Source organism: Emydura macquarii, unplaced genomic scaffold (assembly GCF_026122565.2).
Source record: "Emydura macquarii macquarii isolate MOO-44397 ecotype Brisbane River unplaced genomic scaffold, CSIRO-AGI_Emac_v2 contig_480, whole genome shotgun sequence".
NCBI lineage: Eukaryota > Metazoa > Chordata > Testudines > Chelidae > Emydura > Emydura macquarii.
The window spans coordinates 6,286,315-6,305,067 of NW_027130617.1; the positions used below are offsets into that span (position 1 = coordinate 6,286,315).

General features: G+C 39.7%; 1 protein-coding gene across 1 annotated transcript; it reads right to left on the bottom strand.

Annotated features, from left to right (window-relative positions):
* Positions 1–229: 229 nt before the first annotated feature.
* On the bottom strand, positions 230–18,460 carry LOC137146792 (putative defense protein Hdd11-like). The gene is made up of 11 exons (XM_067538275.1): positions 18,413–18,460; positions 14,482–14,677; positions 11,218–11,354; positions 10,066–10,157; positions 8,640–8,751; positions 7,898–7,933; positions 7,279–7,317; positions 6,769–6,813; positions 2,976–3,020; positions 1,505–1,543; positions 230–328 (listed from the first exon to the last, which is right to left on the bottom strand). The coding sequence occupies exons 2-11, from the start codon at positions 14,675–14,677 to the stop codon at positions 230–232; spliced, it is 840 nt and encodes a 279-aa protein (XP_067394376.1). The 5' UTR covers positions 18,413–18,460.
* Between the last annotated feature and the right edge of the window lie 293 nt (positions 18,461–18,753).

Consider the following 18,753-nt stretch of genomic DNA (forward strand, 5'->3'; position numbering starts at 1 on the left):
AAATAGAAAATATCTGCCGTCCACTTGCAGAAAGAATGATGCGTCCAGGATCAGTTTCATCAGGAAGAAGGAAACTAACGAAGATGGAACTGTGGAGTGCTCCACAAATGCAGCATTCATCTGCTGAAATCATTTAGACTAGCAATATTACCCAATAATTTCAGGGCATCCCTCTCTGAGGTCTTCCCATGGATTACCCCACAGTAAGGAAACATTTGAGCCTACCTGTTTAGTTACTTAGCTGCATAGCAAGTTGAAACGCTAAGTACAGTGGAGACTGTGTGCTTACCTCGCCATAGGAAACGCCAGTGTTGTAAGAGGCACCATCCTGTAAACAAACCACAGACCTGTTATTTCTTTGTAAAATAGTATGTTTTAATAAAATACCATTTTTGGAAATGAAACCTATATGGAATTCTCTGTTTAGTGGAGTAGAGGGCTAGGGGAAGGTACAAACATTAAGACAAATTCTGATTTCAGTTACATCTGAATAAATTCAGAGCAACTCCTCTGACTTCAGTTAAACTATCTTAGATTTACTCCAAGGTAAGTGAAATCAGACTTTTCCAACATTCAGCTACCTTACATCATATGTAAGTTTAATGGATGGTGTTCTTTTGAAATTAAAGTGTACACTCATATGTTTAGGTCATGATCCAGCACAGCATGTAAATACATGACTAATTTTAAGCATGGCCTGGAAGCAGTGTCATTGTAGACAATGCTTTGCTAGCTCACGGCCTTAGTTCTCAGTAGCCATGGGGGACAGTGCCACCTTTCTGGTGAAAATATTTTGCTTTTTTCAATGGTATTCAAAATAGAAATGAAAAACAATGTCACCTCAATATAATTATAAGATAAAGGGAAAAAAGAGGAAGCTGACAATATATAGGTCCTTTAGATTGATACAAAAATAAAAAAAGGGTTGCTAAACGAATAAATTGATGTTATGGGACATGTTATTCAGCCATGCAAAGGGAACTCCCCCAAGAAAAGAAGGAACAAACTGAGTAGTGAATGTGATATATGCAGAATATGGGATGGATGAGCTACAATATTTAAATGAAGGAACCCTAAAAGCAGGCAATACTTGAATAGAAATAATACAAAGAGCATCATCTGAGATGAAGGTAAGGAATAGCAGGATATGGAACTGGGAACAGAACCTAACAATTATGGTTGCCTTTCTTGTTTTAGGGATATGTATGTTGACATGTCAGGCCTCAAACAAATCAGGGGATTACACAGATTGACAATTAGCACATATTTTTGGGTCAGAAACCCTACAATATCTTTGTGCCTTGGTCAGCGGAGATAATTTCATTTCAATATAATGCTAACTAACCTCAGACATCCTCTAGCTCCCTCCTCATATTTATTCAGAATAATATAACTCTGCAGCACAATGTCTGTAATGGATCTAAAACAGTTTGCAATGAAGTGTTGAGTTATGACATAACATTTTGGGAGAAAACATCAAATTCACAGGCAAACGAATACTTACATCTCTACAGCCATATTTGCTGTATACGCCATCAGTGCCCTGAAGAGGAAACAAAAAGTAATATTTTTGTTATTGTTGTTGTAGTTACTAAAGGAAAGCAGGCACAAGTACATAGAACCTCAACTATGTCTGGTTCTCATGACTAGGAGATGAAAAAGATCCTCCCCCAATTTTGCACTGTACCTCCCCATAAGGGCTATACATAAATTAATATATGCTGGTATTAACAGAAATGTTTCTGACAGATTTTGTAAATAAATTATATAATAGAAAAATAATTTAAATTAGCTTTTAAAAAGCATCCACATTATGTTTGCAGCCTGCCTGACTGGCCCTTGCTAGTTTGCCTTCAGTTGGGACAGTTCTTAGCCCTGCACCTCTAATTCAATCCAGAAGTCTCCTTCAGTCTCTTGGCTGTGTTCATACAAGCAGCCTGATGCAGGGGTGTGCCTTTTTGCTGTGCCAGGCCTTTTTGCCTCCATCTACCTGCTCTGTACATTCTCCTCTTTACAGCAGCCCTTGTCTCCTCTATTGGTTGTAGCCCGTGTGCGCCTGCCTCCTTGAGTGGCAGCTCTGGCAGCTGTGTGGGGCTGTGATCAAGCTGCTTGCTTGTAAATAGGAGAAACTTTCTTCCCCCCGCTGCCCATGCTCAGTATGGGTTTTGTGGACCCAATTACACAGCCCGACATTGTAGTATTTTGCTGGTGCATGTAAAACAGAAAGCTTAAACTGAACAGAAACTAAAGTTAAATGGAGCCTTCCATGTTCATTGTTCCAAGTGAATGAAATGTAAAATGTCAAGAATCAGCATAAATGGTGAAAAGTAGTGTATATTTTAAAAGTTGTTTTAATGTTAACAATCTTATGTGTTGTAAGTAACACAAGCAAGGATATTTTTTTCCAAAATAAAGGTAAACACTGATTAGTAAAATGTAGTTTCTCTCTTCTGAATCCAAAATTCATATAGAAGTGAGTTTTATTTATTCCGAGCTTTCATGATATGAATGTTTCAGATGTTTTCCAAGAACTCAGTCCTGTGAGGTGCTAAGTGTTCTCAACTCCCACAGACTTCAGTGGACACTGAGTGTGCTTAATATCCTATTGGAAAATGGATTTACCTATCTAAGATTTTTAACCTGACAGTGTCTCTTTAATACAGGAAGGAATATAAAATGGAAGTGGCCATATTTATCATGGAGTGCTGAATTCTGAGGTCAGTAGCAAATCAGAAAACAGACTGGCATAGTCTATGAACATTGTGAGTCTATGAACTGTGCAGCAGCTTCTCTCTCTGATTAGCTGAGACTATTCTATTTGAGTACAGTGTCAAAACCATCTCTTAGTTTTTCTACATTACTTTTGCCATAGAACAAAAGTTCCCACATTACCAATAATGTAATTGATGGCTAAGCATTGTAGTTAAAATAGTCACATTCGGACAAAATTAAGCGAAGATGAGAAAAGAGCTTACTGGGACACATCCACCACGGCTGCCTTGTGGCTTTATTATTCCAATCTGAAAGAAAGAAGATGGCAGTTATTTACATGCTTTATGAAACAAAGGAAAATAAATCGGCAATTTACAGCACCAAAAGTCTGCATTGCCATCCAGCTAGCAACGTATGTGGAGACTGGGAATATGTACCTGTGGATGTTATCATACAGTTTGAGTCAGTAACTCTGGCATACACATGTGATGTGATTGCCTGGAACAATTCCATTTCCATAGGATAACCTCAGCCATCCTCTTAGTTTCCATATAACTTTATCCTCAGGCATGTAGCCCTTCAACAAACTCCTCACAACAAAAGTGGGGAACTAGTTCTCTACCTGGAAAGTTACTAAAAATCATATTGTGGGGAAACCCTCTACAAACTGTTGAAAGAGGGGTGGCTTGGGAATAGCTGTTGCTGTCCTATGAGACAACATGGATAAATGATAAAAAAAATTGGAAATAATTTATTTCCTTGTAACAGGGCTTGCAAAACTAAGCTACTGTTTTAGGAACAGAAAATTCCCTCAATTTACCTCTCTAGTGACATGAAGGATAAAGGCAGGTTCATTGTTCCATTATGCCTCCATCGATTCTCCTGCCCTTCACCTCTGAAGAGTTTCCCTCCTTCAGTTTGAGTTTCTAGTTGGTAGAGGCAGAAGCAGCCAAAAGCAGCACTGGCAGGGAAGGGGCCAAATGGACCCAGATAGAAACACCCCAACACCCTCCTGGTCCTAACACTGTGAAGGGGAGAAGCCCCACACTGACTCTGGGGACTGTAGGACCCAGGAGGTGCCTCCCTCCTCCTTGTTATGGGGCTTGGAGGAAAACTGGAGAGATTAACGAGCCAAAGACCCCAGCCAATATAGGCAGAAATAGCCAAAGCAGGGACCTCTGGTCCTTCAGACAGTCAGAGAACTTTCTACAGTTTTGACTGGATATTCTCTGCCTTGTGCTGACTGGCTGTTCATCCAACCCTCCTGCTTCCCCTTCTCCCTCCTCTTTCATTGTCCCTTCACCTCAACTTTGCTCCATATCTTCTCCTCTTACCCTCTCTTCCCCTGCCCTGCCCCACTCACTCCTTCCCCTCCTTTTTTTTCCTGTGTAGCTGATCCACTCTTAAATGCCACCCCATCAAAAAAAAAAACAAAAAACAAACAAACAAACAAACAAACAACCTCCAAAAATCATGGAATTAACATGATATTTGCTGCCATTATATTATTCATTCTGCTTGTGTGCTCTATCCATTCCGCCATCCTGTGTCTGTCTTGTCTATTTGGACTGTAAGCTCTTTGGAGCAAGGACCATCTACTTCTCTGTGTTTGCACAGTGCCTAGTACAATGGGGTCTTACTCTTGGTTGGGCCTCAGGAACCACTGTAATGAACATGCTAAATAAAAATAAAATTTGGGTGTGAAGGAATGGTTTCTTTGAAAATAAAAGTAAACGGACGACATATGAGTGAGTTATCAAGCCCATGCTACAGAAGATATCAGTTTACTGGAGAAAGAGTTTTGTTTGTCTGAAAGGTACTGAAAATGGAAGATAGCCCATTGTTTGGAATAAATGCAGTGAGCTGAGCTAATCACATAAGGGAGCAGGAAGGAAGGGAGGAAAATGGAAGGCGAGGTACCTAGGCCCACAAAAATTCCATACTCAGCCTTCAGGAGACAAGACTGTGTTAATAAAATTTCCTAGAAGTGCCATGTGAGGAAAAATTCAGGAAGAAAGCAATCTTTTCACATGCAATTTAGTGAGATGGCTTTGCAAACTGCAAAGAGATGGGGATGAAGAGGTCTGAAATGCAGCAAATAGAAAGCAATGTACTGGGATGTCAAAGGGAAAAGAGGTATTGTCATCCTCTTGCTTTCTGTCTGTAATAATGTGACCTCTCAGCAAGAGCCTCAACAACAAAAAGTAAGGAACCTGATGAAATTGATAACTATCACTGCAGTGTAGACCTGACCCAAAGCCCATTGACATCAGTGGGAGTATTTAAATTGATTTCAGTTCACTTTGTATCAGGGCCTTACTGAGCTGGATGCTAATCAACTATATAAATAAATAAACTAATTCTAATGCTTTAGAGAAATAGAGCTTTCCTGGCTTTAGGTGTTGCCACCCCACTGAGGAACCTTGCACACCCTGTAAAGAAACCATAAATCAGCAATTTCTTTGTAGAAGGGCTTGTTCAAACACCATACTATTTTAGAAAAATAACATTCCTGTAATTTCCTGTGTGGTAAAGAGTAAAAGAAGTTTCACGCTCCATTTTCTCTGCCTTTAATCTATTGCTCTACATTAGAAAGGTTTAATATAGCGGTGGCAGAAGAATTTTGTTTACCTGAAGAACCATCAGACTTGAAAAAACACCACATGTCCTGAGGGGATATTTGACCTGAATTAGTTATATGGAGCCTAATTCAAATCCCAGTGAGGTCAATGAAAAGACATTCATTGACTTCAGTGGGATTTGGGTCAAGCCCAAGTAGAATGGAGGAAAGAAATTCTAATGAAAGTGAGCCATTTAACACTGTGGCAATTTAACACCTCTCCTTCAGGAGTCAGTCTGATTTAGTAAGATTTCCTAAGCGTAAGCAAAATCCAGGAAAAGGATCCACAAGCCATGGCTATCTAAACCCCAGTCTATACACATGGTGAAAAGAGAGTAAATAGAATAATTATTTCTTGAAAATGAAGATTAAGGAAATCTGTATTTGCTGTGCAACAGTGTTGCTTAAAAAATACCTATTTAGAGAGCGTCACAATAGCTGGATATAACTGGAATCAACAAGGTATGTAAAAAGTACCAACTGGAAGTAATGGGGATGGGGGTATGTGAAGTGGAAACTGTTTCCAAATAACTCACTAATAAAAACACCAAGTATATCTGTAGTTTAACTTAGTTCAAGCCAATAGCAATAAAATAAGGAATTTGACTCTGGAAGTTTATAAAGGCCCATATCTATTAGGATGGAAATTAAGTGCAAATATAATTGTGTAAAAAACCTTTGATTTAAAAAGATGTAACTTGTTCCATAATAATACAGATATAACTACACTTTGAATTTAAAAAGGCCAATAGGAATGGATAATGAAATCAATCTCAAAAGTAGTCCTGAATTAAAGGGGTCATCATATGTTGTGCACTGGAGATGATGTTGCAGAGATTATTGAATTAAGTGAATGTCAAGGATATTAGGCCAGAAACTTTGGTAACATTTTGCAAATGAAAGAGAAGGAGAAAATGAAGATGGCTAGAAACAAAAAGAAACTGTCCATTCTATTTTTATTGTCCAAGTCGGGGGGGGAAGGGGCGCGCGCGGGCGGGCGCAACGGGGGCAGTAGGCAACTAGCAAAATAGTGAAAAAGCATGTTGGATACATTGAATAAAATCCTTTTTAATAATTCCAGATTAACACCATAAATAAAGAAACAAGGATTTACTTATTATTTTGTTGAGAGTATCATCTTAATGCTTGGTTAATAAAGCAGAGGTGGCTATGTTTGTTGTGAGGATATGGATTGTGAGTTCTGAGTTAAATAACAAATTAGACTGAAAGGACTTAGATCTTGTATGGTTATTGCCTATTACCATGCATCTGGGGGTCAGTAACTGTTTGGAATCCCTGAGCTTACTGACAGAGACTTATCATTTTACCACAATTCTGAATAACATCAGTCTCTACCTCTATAATTTTCGATACTCAAGTATACTAGGTGTTATACTGAGGCAAAATTATAAATAGAGGGGAGTTTGTGTACTCACTTGACCAATAGCATAACCGGTCTGAGAGGAACCAGAGGATCCACCCTGTAAACAAATCAGAAATCAGTTATTAATTTTGTAGAGGACTAGTTCTATATAAACTAGTGCTTCAGGAAAAAAGAACTACCTTGTGGAATGAAATACAACAAGGGACATTTTTTGATCATTTCATTTCACCAATCCACACTATTAAAAAGTTTACTACAGGCAGCTTAACCCTCTTTCCCTCTCCCCCCAAACAAACCTAAATATACATATTATAGGGCCACATCTTCAGTGGGCTTATACTGGCATCGTTCCATTTACATCAATCAGAATTTCTAAGAATGTTTCTACGTGTGATAGCTTCGTCTATCACAGAAGCTGATCTATTTTACAGAGGCTGACCTATATCATTTCTCCCTGCTGCAACCAGTTTAAATTTAAAAGAGAGAAACTCTAAGTGAGAAATTCTTGATATTTGTAGATGGCAAGTAGTGAGTTGGTGTGCTCTAGAGAAGGAATGTTTACCTGGACACATCCACCCCTGCTTGAGTAAGTTCCTCCTTTCTGTAAGAAAAGCAGAATCCAGTTACTTTTTCTTAAAGGGGTTGTATAAATACCATATTGTTTCAGGAAAAGAAACACATGAAAGAAAAGAAAACATGCTTGGTTTGAGTGAAGGACCAGAGGCGTTTGATTCCATTCTATCACCCTACTTTTTGTAATGCTCTGATATGAGAACTGATAGAGTGTCTCTTTGAAAATAAAAACAAATCGGATAAAGATGCACTCAGATTTGAGTACAAACTAGTGGCAGTGTCACTTTTCTGTGAAAGAGTTTGAATGGCATTGTCCATGTCTTACTATAGCCTTAATAGAATGAATGGACCAGAATTTATTGGATGAAGGGTATGGAGAATGGGAATTCTAAAGTTGAGATAACCGAAGCCTCAAATTAATGCCATTCCTTTAGAAGTCATTCTGTCTTATTAAGATTTCCTGTGAGAGCCACATTGACCATTCAGGAGAAAAATATTTATGGACATGGTGATATCTTTCTTTAAATACTTCCACAAAACAAATAATGAATTTCATGCAATCGAAAAATAAGAAACACTGTGCGAAAATGTAGAGAAATAGTTCTTACCTTGGTACATTCTATCTCTATCAGAATCCGTGAAGACTATAAAGAAAACAGATGCCAGTTATTACTTTGTAAAAGAGTTTGTTTGAATATTATCCTTTTTCTGGGAAAGAAACTCCCATACAGTTGGTTAAATGAAGGACCAGAGAAAGATGTTCATTCTCAGTTAAATCATCAGCTGGTGCAAATGAGCATTGCTTCATTGAACTCAATGGAACAATGGTGATTTACGTCAGCGGAAAATCTGGTCCTCTGGTTTATCTTCCTTCACTTCATCTTCCTACACTATGGGAAAGTTTAGTATGAGGAGTTCTTTGAAAATAAAAATTAATTGGATACTTAAACTTACATTCATAAGAACATCCAGTGTAGTCACCCAAACCTTATGGACTGTGGTAGCCATGGAGGACAGGGCTTATGATGTGCCTTATGCCTCTTGGATCACCTGAAGCTGCAATTTAACCCCTCTTCTGTTCTTTGTATGGTATTCATAGGCTAAACTTTCTAGATCCTCTGCATCTGAGTTTACTTAGCGTCAGATGGGATAATAATACTGTAACTAACACAGAGTATTGTGAGGATTAAGTAGATAGGGTCAAATTTTCTAAAGCTGCCACTGATTTTGCCTGACACAATTTATGGGTGCCCAACTTGAAACACCTCAGATGGGACCCATTGTCATGCAAGTATATTTTAACTTCCACATTTATTTGCACTATTCAGACAAAGATATTCCAAAATGTACCTTCTTCCTAGTCCTTCTTTTTGTGACGTTGACTGACTGAGAATGTCTAGGAGTGATAGTTTTGCTGTGAACTCCAACCCAGAAGTTCTCTGAATCTTGAACAAATGTTGCTCTGGAGGCAAAATAAGATCAGTGAGATTTATTTTTTCTAGCAAATTATATTTCAGTGTATTATGAAATAAAGTCACAAGATTTCTTTCAGCTAAGAAAACTCACTCGAGTTATTTGAAAATGTATGATTTTTCCGTATGAATTCATGCTGCAGCCTTCAAGAAAAGGTGTCAGAAAAAGTTTGAAATATATGTAAATAATCTTAAAAACATTTTCATTTTGTAATTCTTATATTAATGCCCAGCATTAAAGAATCAACAAAATAAAAGGTTAGAAGATGCAGAAGAGGAATGAAAGCTGCTTGGGGATGCATAGGCTCCTGTCTGGATATCTGCTCAAATATCTACCAGGGTTTGGAGAGGCCTTGGCAGATTTTCTCACATTCATATAGTCTCACCCCATGGCTGAAGCCTGGCTTTGTTGGGATCAGGGAGAGGAGATTATCAGACTCTAGAAGAGTTACTTCATTTGTGTGTCTTTCTGCTTCTCTTTGCATGTAAGGACTGAAGGGAGTTAAGAATGATTTGGCTTTTCCACGGTAAACTTCAGATTTCAGAAGTTTAATATCTCAGCTGTTTCAAACCAATTTTGGCTAACACTTAGCATACATATTGTTAGCCCAGATATTACTTTTTGTTGTTAATCAAAGCTTTGTAATAAGCCAAGCTAATTAAAGTTATGAAAAACATGGCATAACTTGGATTTAGCTGCTTTCTTCGCTCAATCAGTGTGTGTCTTTCTTGGGTCATTTCCACAAAGAACGAAAGAAAGTGATGTTTAAAATTAGTCTTCAAGGAGTCCCACCTCTAATCATTATTTTTTTCCATATGAAATATATGAAAGAAATATATTTTATTATTTATTTTATTAAAAAAACAAATCTTTTATCAATATTGAACCAAAGCCCACTGAAATCAATACAAGGCTTCTTTCAGTAGAATGGGACTACTCACATGCGTATAGTTTCTCATGTACATGAGGAATGGGGACCTCAGGCATACAAATTGCTTTCTGAGCAAGGGTCTACTAGCAATGCCATGACCTTCATGGAACTATTTGGGTGAGTCAGTCTTTGTAGAACTGGGCCTCATATACAGTAGCTACTTTAAATAAAGTTTATATTGAAATGGTAGTAACTTTATTATATTAATACAATGGGAAGCTAATGCAAACTATGAACAAAACAATGCCGGGGCAACATATGGAAAGCGTAGCATGGTCATGCCAGAATGAAAGGTCAGTGCAGACTTAGGGAAACCATATTGAATTGTCCCATGAAAATAAAATGCCAAAGGAAAAAAAATCAAATGTATACCTAAATTGAATACTCTTGATGTCCGAAGGTGCAATCCAAGTAGCTGTAACTTTGTGCTTCACCTCTGAATTTGTGTGGCTTACTGCTGAATTCTGTAATACAAAAAAATACATATGAAAATTGGAAGTATTTTTTCACCTATAGGTCCTTGAATACACAGTATTAGTAAAGGAAATTGGCTACCACATCATGGTTAGGGCTGCAGGTTTGTCAAAGTGGTAGAAACATCACAGATACAGTGATTACTCTGTTTGTCCATGACTTTTCTTTCTGTCAATGATTTTACTAAAGCACCTATGCAGAGGAGAGACTCCGGGGTGGGGGGAGAAGAGGTTTTGGACTCACCCCACAGCAGCAGCTCCTGTCCTGCAGGACTAGACCCAGCTCCCCCAAGAGCAGTGACCTGGCATATGAGGTCCCAGCACCGCTCAGATTTGGCCCAGCTGCCTCTGTTGTGATGGGGAGGTAGCTGGGTCAAATCTGAGTAAGTGGCACTGCGACCTGATGCATGGGGTTGTGCACAGGACCTGACCCTCTCCTCTGTTTCTCCCTCCTCTCCTGTGACTTCACATTGCAAGTAATTTCCCCTTGAATCCATGGTTTGCTTTTTCAAACTAAATTTACCATGACATCTCCATGATTTTTGTTAAAAAATGCCATGACAAACGATCTTACATGGCTGCAAGAAGTCAGGACTTTGGATTTATACCTCATCCAAAAGACAGCATATCTAGCAGCATAGCAGAATCCTCTGGCACCATGATGGAACATTGGGTCTGTGCTAAGAATTGGGCCATGCACTACAGGTATTTTACTCTGGTTTTGCAGTCGACCCTCTGCAATATTGTGCATAAGTACCCATTTGGATCTGCATCCAAATGTGTCTTCTAGACATTGAATTCCAGTCACAATGAAGTCTCACATATCATATAACAAAAAGCTTGGAAATCATAGGCCACAAACAGGTGAACACTTCTAATGATTTGACTGAACAAGAATCCTTTCCTTTTTGTGAGCCAGAATGCTGGAGTTCTGATACAATTTCACATATATTGCATAATGAAAAAATGTATGTTTCTTTTGATCAGTATCAACAGAAGTACATAAAAGTTAACCCAGCTATGTAACTAATATGAAAGAGTGAGCACATACCGAAACCTTATGACATGCAAGGGCTTGTGTGTTTGGATCTATAATTTTAAAGGAACCAACAGGAATATCTCCTTCAAGTTCTCGAGCCTGTAGATGAAATCCTTGGAAACCATGCTTTGCAGTTCCCTGTAGAGTCACTGAGAAAACAGACATTTTAAGAAAAGAAAGTTTCATATGCTGTGGATCTGTCTTAAATAACATTTAACATCACATTTCCCATGCATCAAAGCATCTTACATCTACAGAAATGCCTTAAGCTCCATTATATATATTTTCAAAATGTTGTGTCTAACTGCAGTTTTTTTTAAAAATACTGAGAATGACAAGGCGGAAAAGAAACAAAGGAGCATAGGCATGCGTGTGACATTTTACTAAATACATTTGTGATGTAACTTAATACCACATATAATTTACAAACAACTTTTAAATGCTATACAGATGCTCTACAAAGTGAACTGTAAAACCAAAACCTTCCTATTCTTCCAACCTGCTCCTTGTGTATATTCGGAGTCCTGCTTGCTGACTTTAGTGACAAAGATTTTTCTACTTCTACAGCTCGCAGAGCCAACACAGCAGGGGGCTAAGAGGTACTGAGAGAGACGATTTCTCTTCTGGCTAAGTCCCAGAAGTAGGGGCCAGTGTTTTGTGAGCTAAGTTCCAACTGCAGAATCTTTATTTTCAGTGATGTACAAGGCAAAAAAAACCCCAACTTGACTCTCATATCCCAGGCTGCTGAGTATGCAGAGTTGCAAGTTAGGAAACACACTGTTTGACTCGTAAACGATTATGTTATTGAAAGAATTGAGAGACAAACAGAGAACCGCACAATACCAATTTTGAACAGTCACTTTGCAAAGTGGAACCATACTTTAAAGGGATGCAGACAAGTTTTCATTATTATAAATGTATTCTGGTAATTGCAACAAAGTACTAGCTGCTTTCCCAAATATAAAGAACTTGTCTTAAGAACAAAGGTAGCCAGACAAATGAAGGAGGACCAGGGGACAACATACAAGTCAAGGTCAAGGTAGTGAATGGCCACATCTTGATAATACAGTACTTGAAAATACATTTAAAAGAGAATAGAACAGTAGAATATCTCAACTTGCCCATAATCATCAACTAATTTCTTGTAGATGTCATGGAAGAAGAGGGATTTGAAAAAGGAAAGAATAGTGGCCTACAGGCCAACTCAGGGAAGTCCGTACACTGGGAGGCAGTCTGGACTAAGGCACAGAAGTGGCTTTAAAAGAAGCAGATAAATAGCAAGTCGCTGGTGGAACTGGGGACAATGAAAAAAGGGGAAGAGCAGATGAGCAGGGAGAGGCAGAATTATGCAGGGTCTTGAAGGCAAGAATAGGAACCTTAAAACCTGAAGCAAGGGAAAATAGGGAGCTGGTGGCAAGATTTAAAAAGGGCATGGCCAGAGGGATAGGAAAGGAAGATTCCTGGGATTCCAAAGGCATTCTAGGGGCACAGTAGGACAGCGGCTGCTCTGTTCTCCCTTTTGAGCTGCCTGGACTTTAAAGTAGAAACTGACCTGATTTTAATTCCGTTTCACACAGCCTGTTCATCTTAGTGAGGTAACATATAGGCTTGTTGTTGGGGTTAGTCAATAGTCATTAGGTTTTCTTTAGGTCCTTGCCACCAAGCAGAGAGGGATCCACAGATCAGAGCTGAGGAGCAGGCCTGAGATCTGCTAAGTTTGGTCCTGAGTTTCTTGTGGCTTCAGAGAGAGAGATTCTTACCCCTGTGCTGTCCTCTTGAAAGGGCTGAAACCATGCTACTTCTGAGGACCCCTTTCAAACCTCAGCATAAGAGGTATGCTAAGGGCAGGAATAGTAGAGGGAAGAATATGTCCGGGTGGGACTGTAGCTTGCAGCACCGTGGACACTTTGTTGCCAACTCTCTCTCAAAACAATCAAAGTTTTGCAATATTTGGTGTGTTTCTTAAAGCCCCAGCTGGTGAACTAGAGATTACAGGAGAATTTAGCTTTTGCTGGGGTTTGTTTTTTTTTAAAAGGCAGTTTCTAGCCCTCTCAGTTTCAGAGAAATACTTGAAAACATGAAGCGAGTATGATCTAAAGACTCAGAAACTAGAAGGCAAACAAAAAGCAACCAAAATGTATTATTTCTGAAAAGAGTTCATGATTTTTTAATCCAGTCTCATGAAATTCCAGAGTCTGATTCATGTGTGTTGACTGCTTGAGGCTGGCAAAACTGAGAATCTGAGCAGCGCTGTGGTTCACAGGACAGCAGGAAGGCTGCTGGGACCTAGACAGGCCAGGCACTGCTCCAGCCCAGGATTGGGACGGTACAAAGGTGGTATAAAGTCTGGGCTGCAAATTCTGTGCTGAACCTCTGACAGGCACAACATTCAATATCACCCTTTGCAGTTTAACATGTTGAGTTTGTAAGCAAATTTTACTCTCCCGCAGGATGGTTACAACTTGAGGGTAGGACCCCTTTCTTCTGTACAGCGCTGAGCACACAACTGGTGTGCAACAAATGAAATGAAATGAAATAAATAATAATGTAGCCCAGTTTTGCCAGTTGACTTTCATTTCATCATAGACATTGTGGAATGGGGTGAAATCATATTTGCCCAACAGGCAAAGGAAAAATTATAGAATTATAGAAACTGGAGAAAAACTCTTCCCAAAAGGAGAGGTATATGATATGATCTGGGTATGGAAAAATGGGGATGGAAAAATGGACATATTTTGGAGATGCAGGAGAAGCAAACAAGGTGGAATATTGGCACAGCCTAAACTGGGAGAATCAGTGTATGGGGAAAAGACAGACAGACAGAGCTCGCAGCCTGGGATAATGAAGGAGGCCCTGCCCACCCTGAGGGCTGAGCCATATAAACAGGAACCGGATTGGAAGCAGACCAGGCGGGGAGAAGAAGATAGGCAGGCTGCAGTGGGCGGTGGTTTCTCTCTCAGGCATTTTGAGACAAGTCTAAGCTGATTCAAAGACTTGGGTGTGGACTATAAATTTGGGAGTCCTGAGCCTGGGATCTGATGAACTGTTTGTTGTAAAGATTCCTGGCCTGAAACCTGATTAAAGCGAGAGGGCATTTTGTTAATATGTGGCGGCTCCTCCTTGCCACGGAGCTGTTAAACTGAATCTATTGCTGCTTTGTTTGGGAAATGAAGATGGGTCACACTTGCATGGCCACGCTGTGCTGCAAGAGGGAGCTCAAGGACTGCCTGCACCTTTACAAGGAGACAGAGTTTTTAAATGAGTTATATGGTTTACCTTGGATTTCGTTTCCTGGATCATATTTATCAGAAGATACAGCAATAACATAGGGTGGAGTAGAGTTTTGTGGTTCACCTCCATGGTGCAATAACATAGTATCACAATCTATCGAAGGAGTTCCATGTGGAAAACAAAGGACTTGTGGCAAAAATACACCACAGAACACAAACACAAAGAAGGGATATCGGTCCATCTGTGGAAAAATAGAAAACATAGAGAAGTTGCTATGGTTATGTCTACACTTAAAATGCAACAGTGGTGCAGCTGAGCCACTGTAACATCTTCAGTGTAGACACTTACTACAGCAATGGGAGAGGTTCTCGCATTGCTATAGTAAATGCACCTCTCAGAGAGGCGGCAGCCAGGTGTGATAGAAGAATTCTACACAGGGACTTTTACCTATGTCACTCAGGGGTGTGGATTTTTGACACCCCTGAGCAACGTAGCTGGGTTGATCTAATTTTCTAGTGTAGGCTAGTCCTTCTTTCATTGATTTAGTGCTGTCTACACCAGGGGTGAGGCTGACTTAGCTGCTTCTCTCAGGGATGTGGATTTTTCACACCCCAGAGACGTAGCTATGCTGATGTAACTCTTCAGTGCAGACCAGCCCCTATCAACAGCTCATTCTTGCTCTCCTCCTGCAGACCAGAAAACAGAACAAACCTAAAAGGTTTGATTTCCACCACATTCAGATATTTTACAGAAAACCAGTTAATATAAAATGCCTATAAATAGTGATTGCAACAGTGCAGTAAATGATGCTAACCAATACTTTCTCAGAAACAATGAGCTTCCTTTAATTGAAGGCTCCAGTTTTTTGGTTTCATGATGGCCTCTCACAATTAGAAAGAGGCCTTTACTAAAGTCCTAGATTTGTGGATCCAGAGTTTTGGTTCAGACCCCTCTACAGTCAAGACATGTCCAGTTTAAAAGCCCTTGTCCCTCAGGATGCTTCTTGTTAAGAAAAATCATGACTGGCGTGGTCTCTTCCCGTCCATTCCACCGCAAATGGTTGCCAGGAATTTTTTTTAACTCCCCTGTTAAACTCTTCCTTTGATTTTTTGTTACTGTATCTATTTCAGATAAGTTAACAATAAATGACACTCAGAAGTGCAACTTCACAAAAAATGATGGGGAGCAGGAGTGAAAATACATCCATGCTGCAGAGAACTTCAATGAGACAAAAAGCAGAGGAAGAAGGAAGTGTTCTTATAATTCACCCCAGGGGTGGCTCTAATGGTGCAGTCTTCTTGAAGAAGACAGAGAACTTTTTCCAGAAGTTTTCTAAATCCAGTAAAATTAGATTTTATTGCTCAACTGTCTAAGCAATCTTAATATTAAACCATACTACCATATAATTTGATAAGGCCATGAAACCTTTTGAATATTCTACTTTGTTCCAATGATAGTTGTGCTGATATAATGTGAAATCCCAAGTACTATTTAAAAGTCCTCCCCTATTTCTCATCTCTGCTGTTGCTGGGTTGTCTTGTGGTGACACGTTAGCCTGCAGTATAAATCAAAAAGTGGAAATTGGGTCAGGATTTCTTAAAGGACTTCTAACACTGTGTACGAGTGATGCCTGTCCTTTTTTCATCAAGCTGCATTTCTTCATTTCTGGCTCCACATTTAGAAGAGAAGAATATTTGATTTTGTACATGCTAGTGAAAAAAAGAGTAAACCACTTTGTGTTACACACTGTGTGTAAGAAAAATATTAAAAGCTGATGCAAGGGACCAAGAATACATTGGGTTAACTTTGAACTGAAACTGAATGACTTGCCACACGCCACCATGTCAGGACATAACAAAATGGGCAGCTGTAACATCTGCATCATAATTCATCCCACTGGGAGAAGTTGATGAGGGTTTGTGAAATGCCACAATCAGTAAGTGTGGTGAGCAATTGGATCTAAACAAATGACCATGTCTTTTAAAGGAGAGACTCTCTCTCCCAAAACTCTCATGGAAAATGCCATTTAGATGGAGTTCTTGGAGATCAGGTATGTTCAGGTGGGTGTGGTTACTCACTTTCCTGAGATAGTGTTGATTTGGCGCACTTCTAATTAAAATTTAAGTACAGCATGTGGTGCTATTGTATTAACTGCTGAGATAAGCAGCGATTTAATATGAATTAGTCTTTGTGTTGTTGAGATCCTTCTGTCTGACTCATGTCATAGATAGAAGTGTTTTGGTTTCTAATTAGCTGCTCTATTTTTAAGTGTAACAGCCATGGCATTTAAACTAGCTGAGACAAGAAAATTCACCCTCAAATATTTGTTTTCTGGAGCTGTTCTGTAGTTAGATGTACCCTGGTCTGTCATGCAAGAAAACTGGGCTTAAGTCTCATATTTTCTCAATTTCTGGCTGGTAGGGAGACAGAGGACCAAAGGCAGCGTGCTGAACCATGAGTAAGGTTAAGATTCAGTCATGGGTATTTTTAGTAAATGTCAGGGACAGGTCACGGGCAATAAACAAAAATTCACAGAAGCCCATGACCTGTCTCTGACTTCTAAAAATACCCTAGGTAAGGGGGGGACCAACAGAGCTGCTGGGGCTTGCAGCTGCTTCAGCCCTGCCATTGCTCCTGCCACGGGAGCTGACACTGATGTTCCAGGCCCAGGGGGCTGACTCAACCTGGACTGCTGCTCCGGTAAGGTGGGGCTGCTGCTCCAGCGGCCTCGGGGCTGCCCACTGGTCAGCTGCTCCAGCAGCCACTGTTCTGGCAGCTACGGGGCTGACAGCTGCTACAGCCCTCCCACAGAAGTAGTCTTGGAGGTCCTGGAAAGTCACGGAATCCGTGACTTCCGTGACAGAATTGTATCTTTAACTATGAATGACAGAGACTTCCCTGTGTATCAGCCTTCAGTTGAAAAGCAATGCTAAGGACTTCTGAAAGAAAGTCCAATCATTTTCTGGTGAGGAGATATATCTGTGCAATGGCATCTTGGGGAATGGGATTTAAAAATGAGTAAAAATGGTGAGATATCTTAACACCTTATTAAATTCCAAGTCTGGACTAGAGATAAATGCAAAAAGATCCCAAAAGAAAAAATAAGTCCCATGGAACCTTTGCTTTAGTACAGAGATTCCAGTGTAATGATGATTTCTTGCTGGCCTAAAGCTATAATTTTCTTCATGAAAACATCTTTCTGATGCAAACCTAAAAATTAATATTTGTCAAATGGAAGTAGGCAAAATTTCTAGGGGAAAATGTTATTTTCATGCTTTTAAGAGGTTTAAAACAAAACAAAACAAAACAAAACATATTTGAAGGCCTGTGCCCTCAGATACCCATAGTCAGCTCCCACTGATTGCAGTGGTCCGTACTGCACATATCTGATAGCAAAATTCTAATTCTTTTCCTTGCGATCCCCATCTTAGATACATTCCCTTCTAAATACTTCCATGGGCCCCCATCACCGTAGTTTCTAAGCCCTTGCTCTGGAAACTTCCATCCACATTTAATTTAGTATAACTTCATGTCAATGTAAGTCCTTGCAGATGTATTTAATTATTTAAATATAGATCCTTCCCCTGTCCCAAATCTGGAGGGCTCAGATACAGACAATTTGGTGACTTGATTCTCATTGTCCCTTAGAATTTTGGGTAAATCCTTGTATCAAGACTAAAATTGTTTAAAAACAAAACCTTAAAATATAATGAACAATGTCACTTTAATTAAATCTAAACATTTCCCTTTGAAATATAGTCCTGATAAGCCTTTCCATGCATGCAATTTAGGGCTCAATCTTCAGCCCCTAAGCCCAACAAACACCCTCTTCCCAGACTCATTTTTTTCACACATCTTTCTCCTTCCCTTTTTAGTCCTAAATCCTGTTCATTAGCCATAAATACACTCTAAAGCCTTTGAGAACAAATAGCATTTGATCAAAGTGCATCTTCCCTCCAAAATCCCAGCAACGCACCTTACTGGTTGAGTCCTGATCAGTGAGCAACTTCTGGTCCCACTGTGGTCAGTGTGGAACAGCTGCAGCTGGGAAGTGCAAGAGCCTGAGCAAAGAAAGAGAGAGAAAGCAAGGCAGAAATGGGAGATTCCACCAATCACAGACAGGGTGGAGAAAGGAAAGCAGCCAATCAGTGACACTGGCATCTCCACCTTGGAAATTAGGACACAGATGGAATTCCCCCATTCTGATGGGGAAATAACAACTCATACTGATCACAGATGAGTCATGCCTTCTCTAACCTTAAAGCCATGACTGCTATTGGGGTACATAAAACTTTTGAGGGGTGAGCTTAAAGTAAT

Excerpts from the sequence above, each read along its gene's own strand:
- LOC137146792 (XM_067538275.1), bottom strand. The coding sequence starts at position 14,677 with ATGGACCGATATCCCTTCTTTGTGTTTGTGTTCTGTGGTGTATTTTTG. Across the intron at positions 11,355-14,481 it reads TCCAGGAAACGAAATCCAAG|TGACTCTACAGGGAACTGCA; the intron begins GTAAACCATATA and ends CTGTTTTCTCAG. Across the intron at positions 329-1,504 it reads GCAAATATGGCTGTAGAGAT|GATGGTGCCTCTTACAACAC; the intron begins GTAAGTATTCGT and ends GTTTGTTTACAG.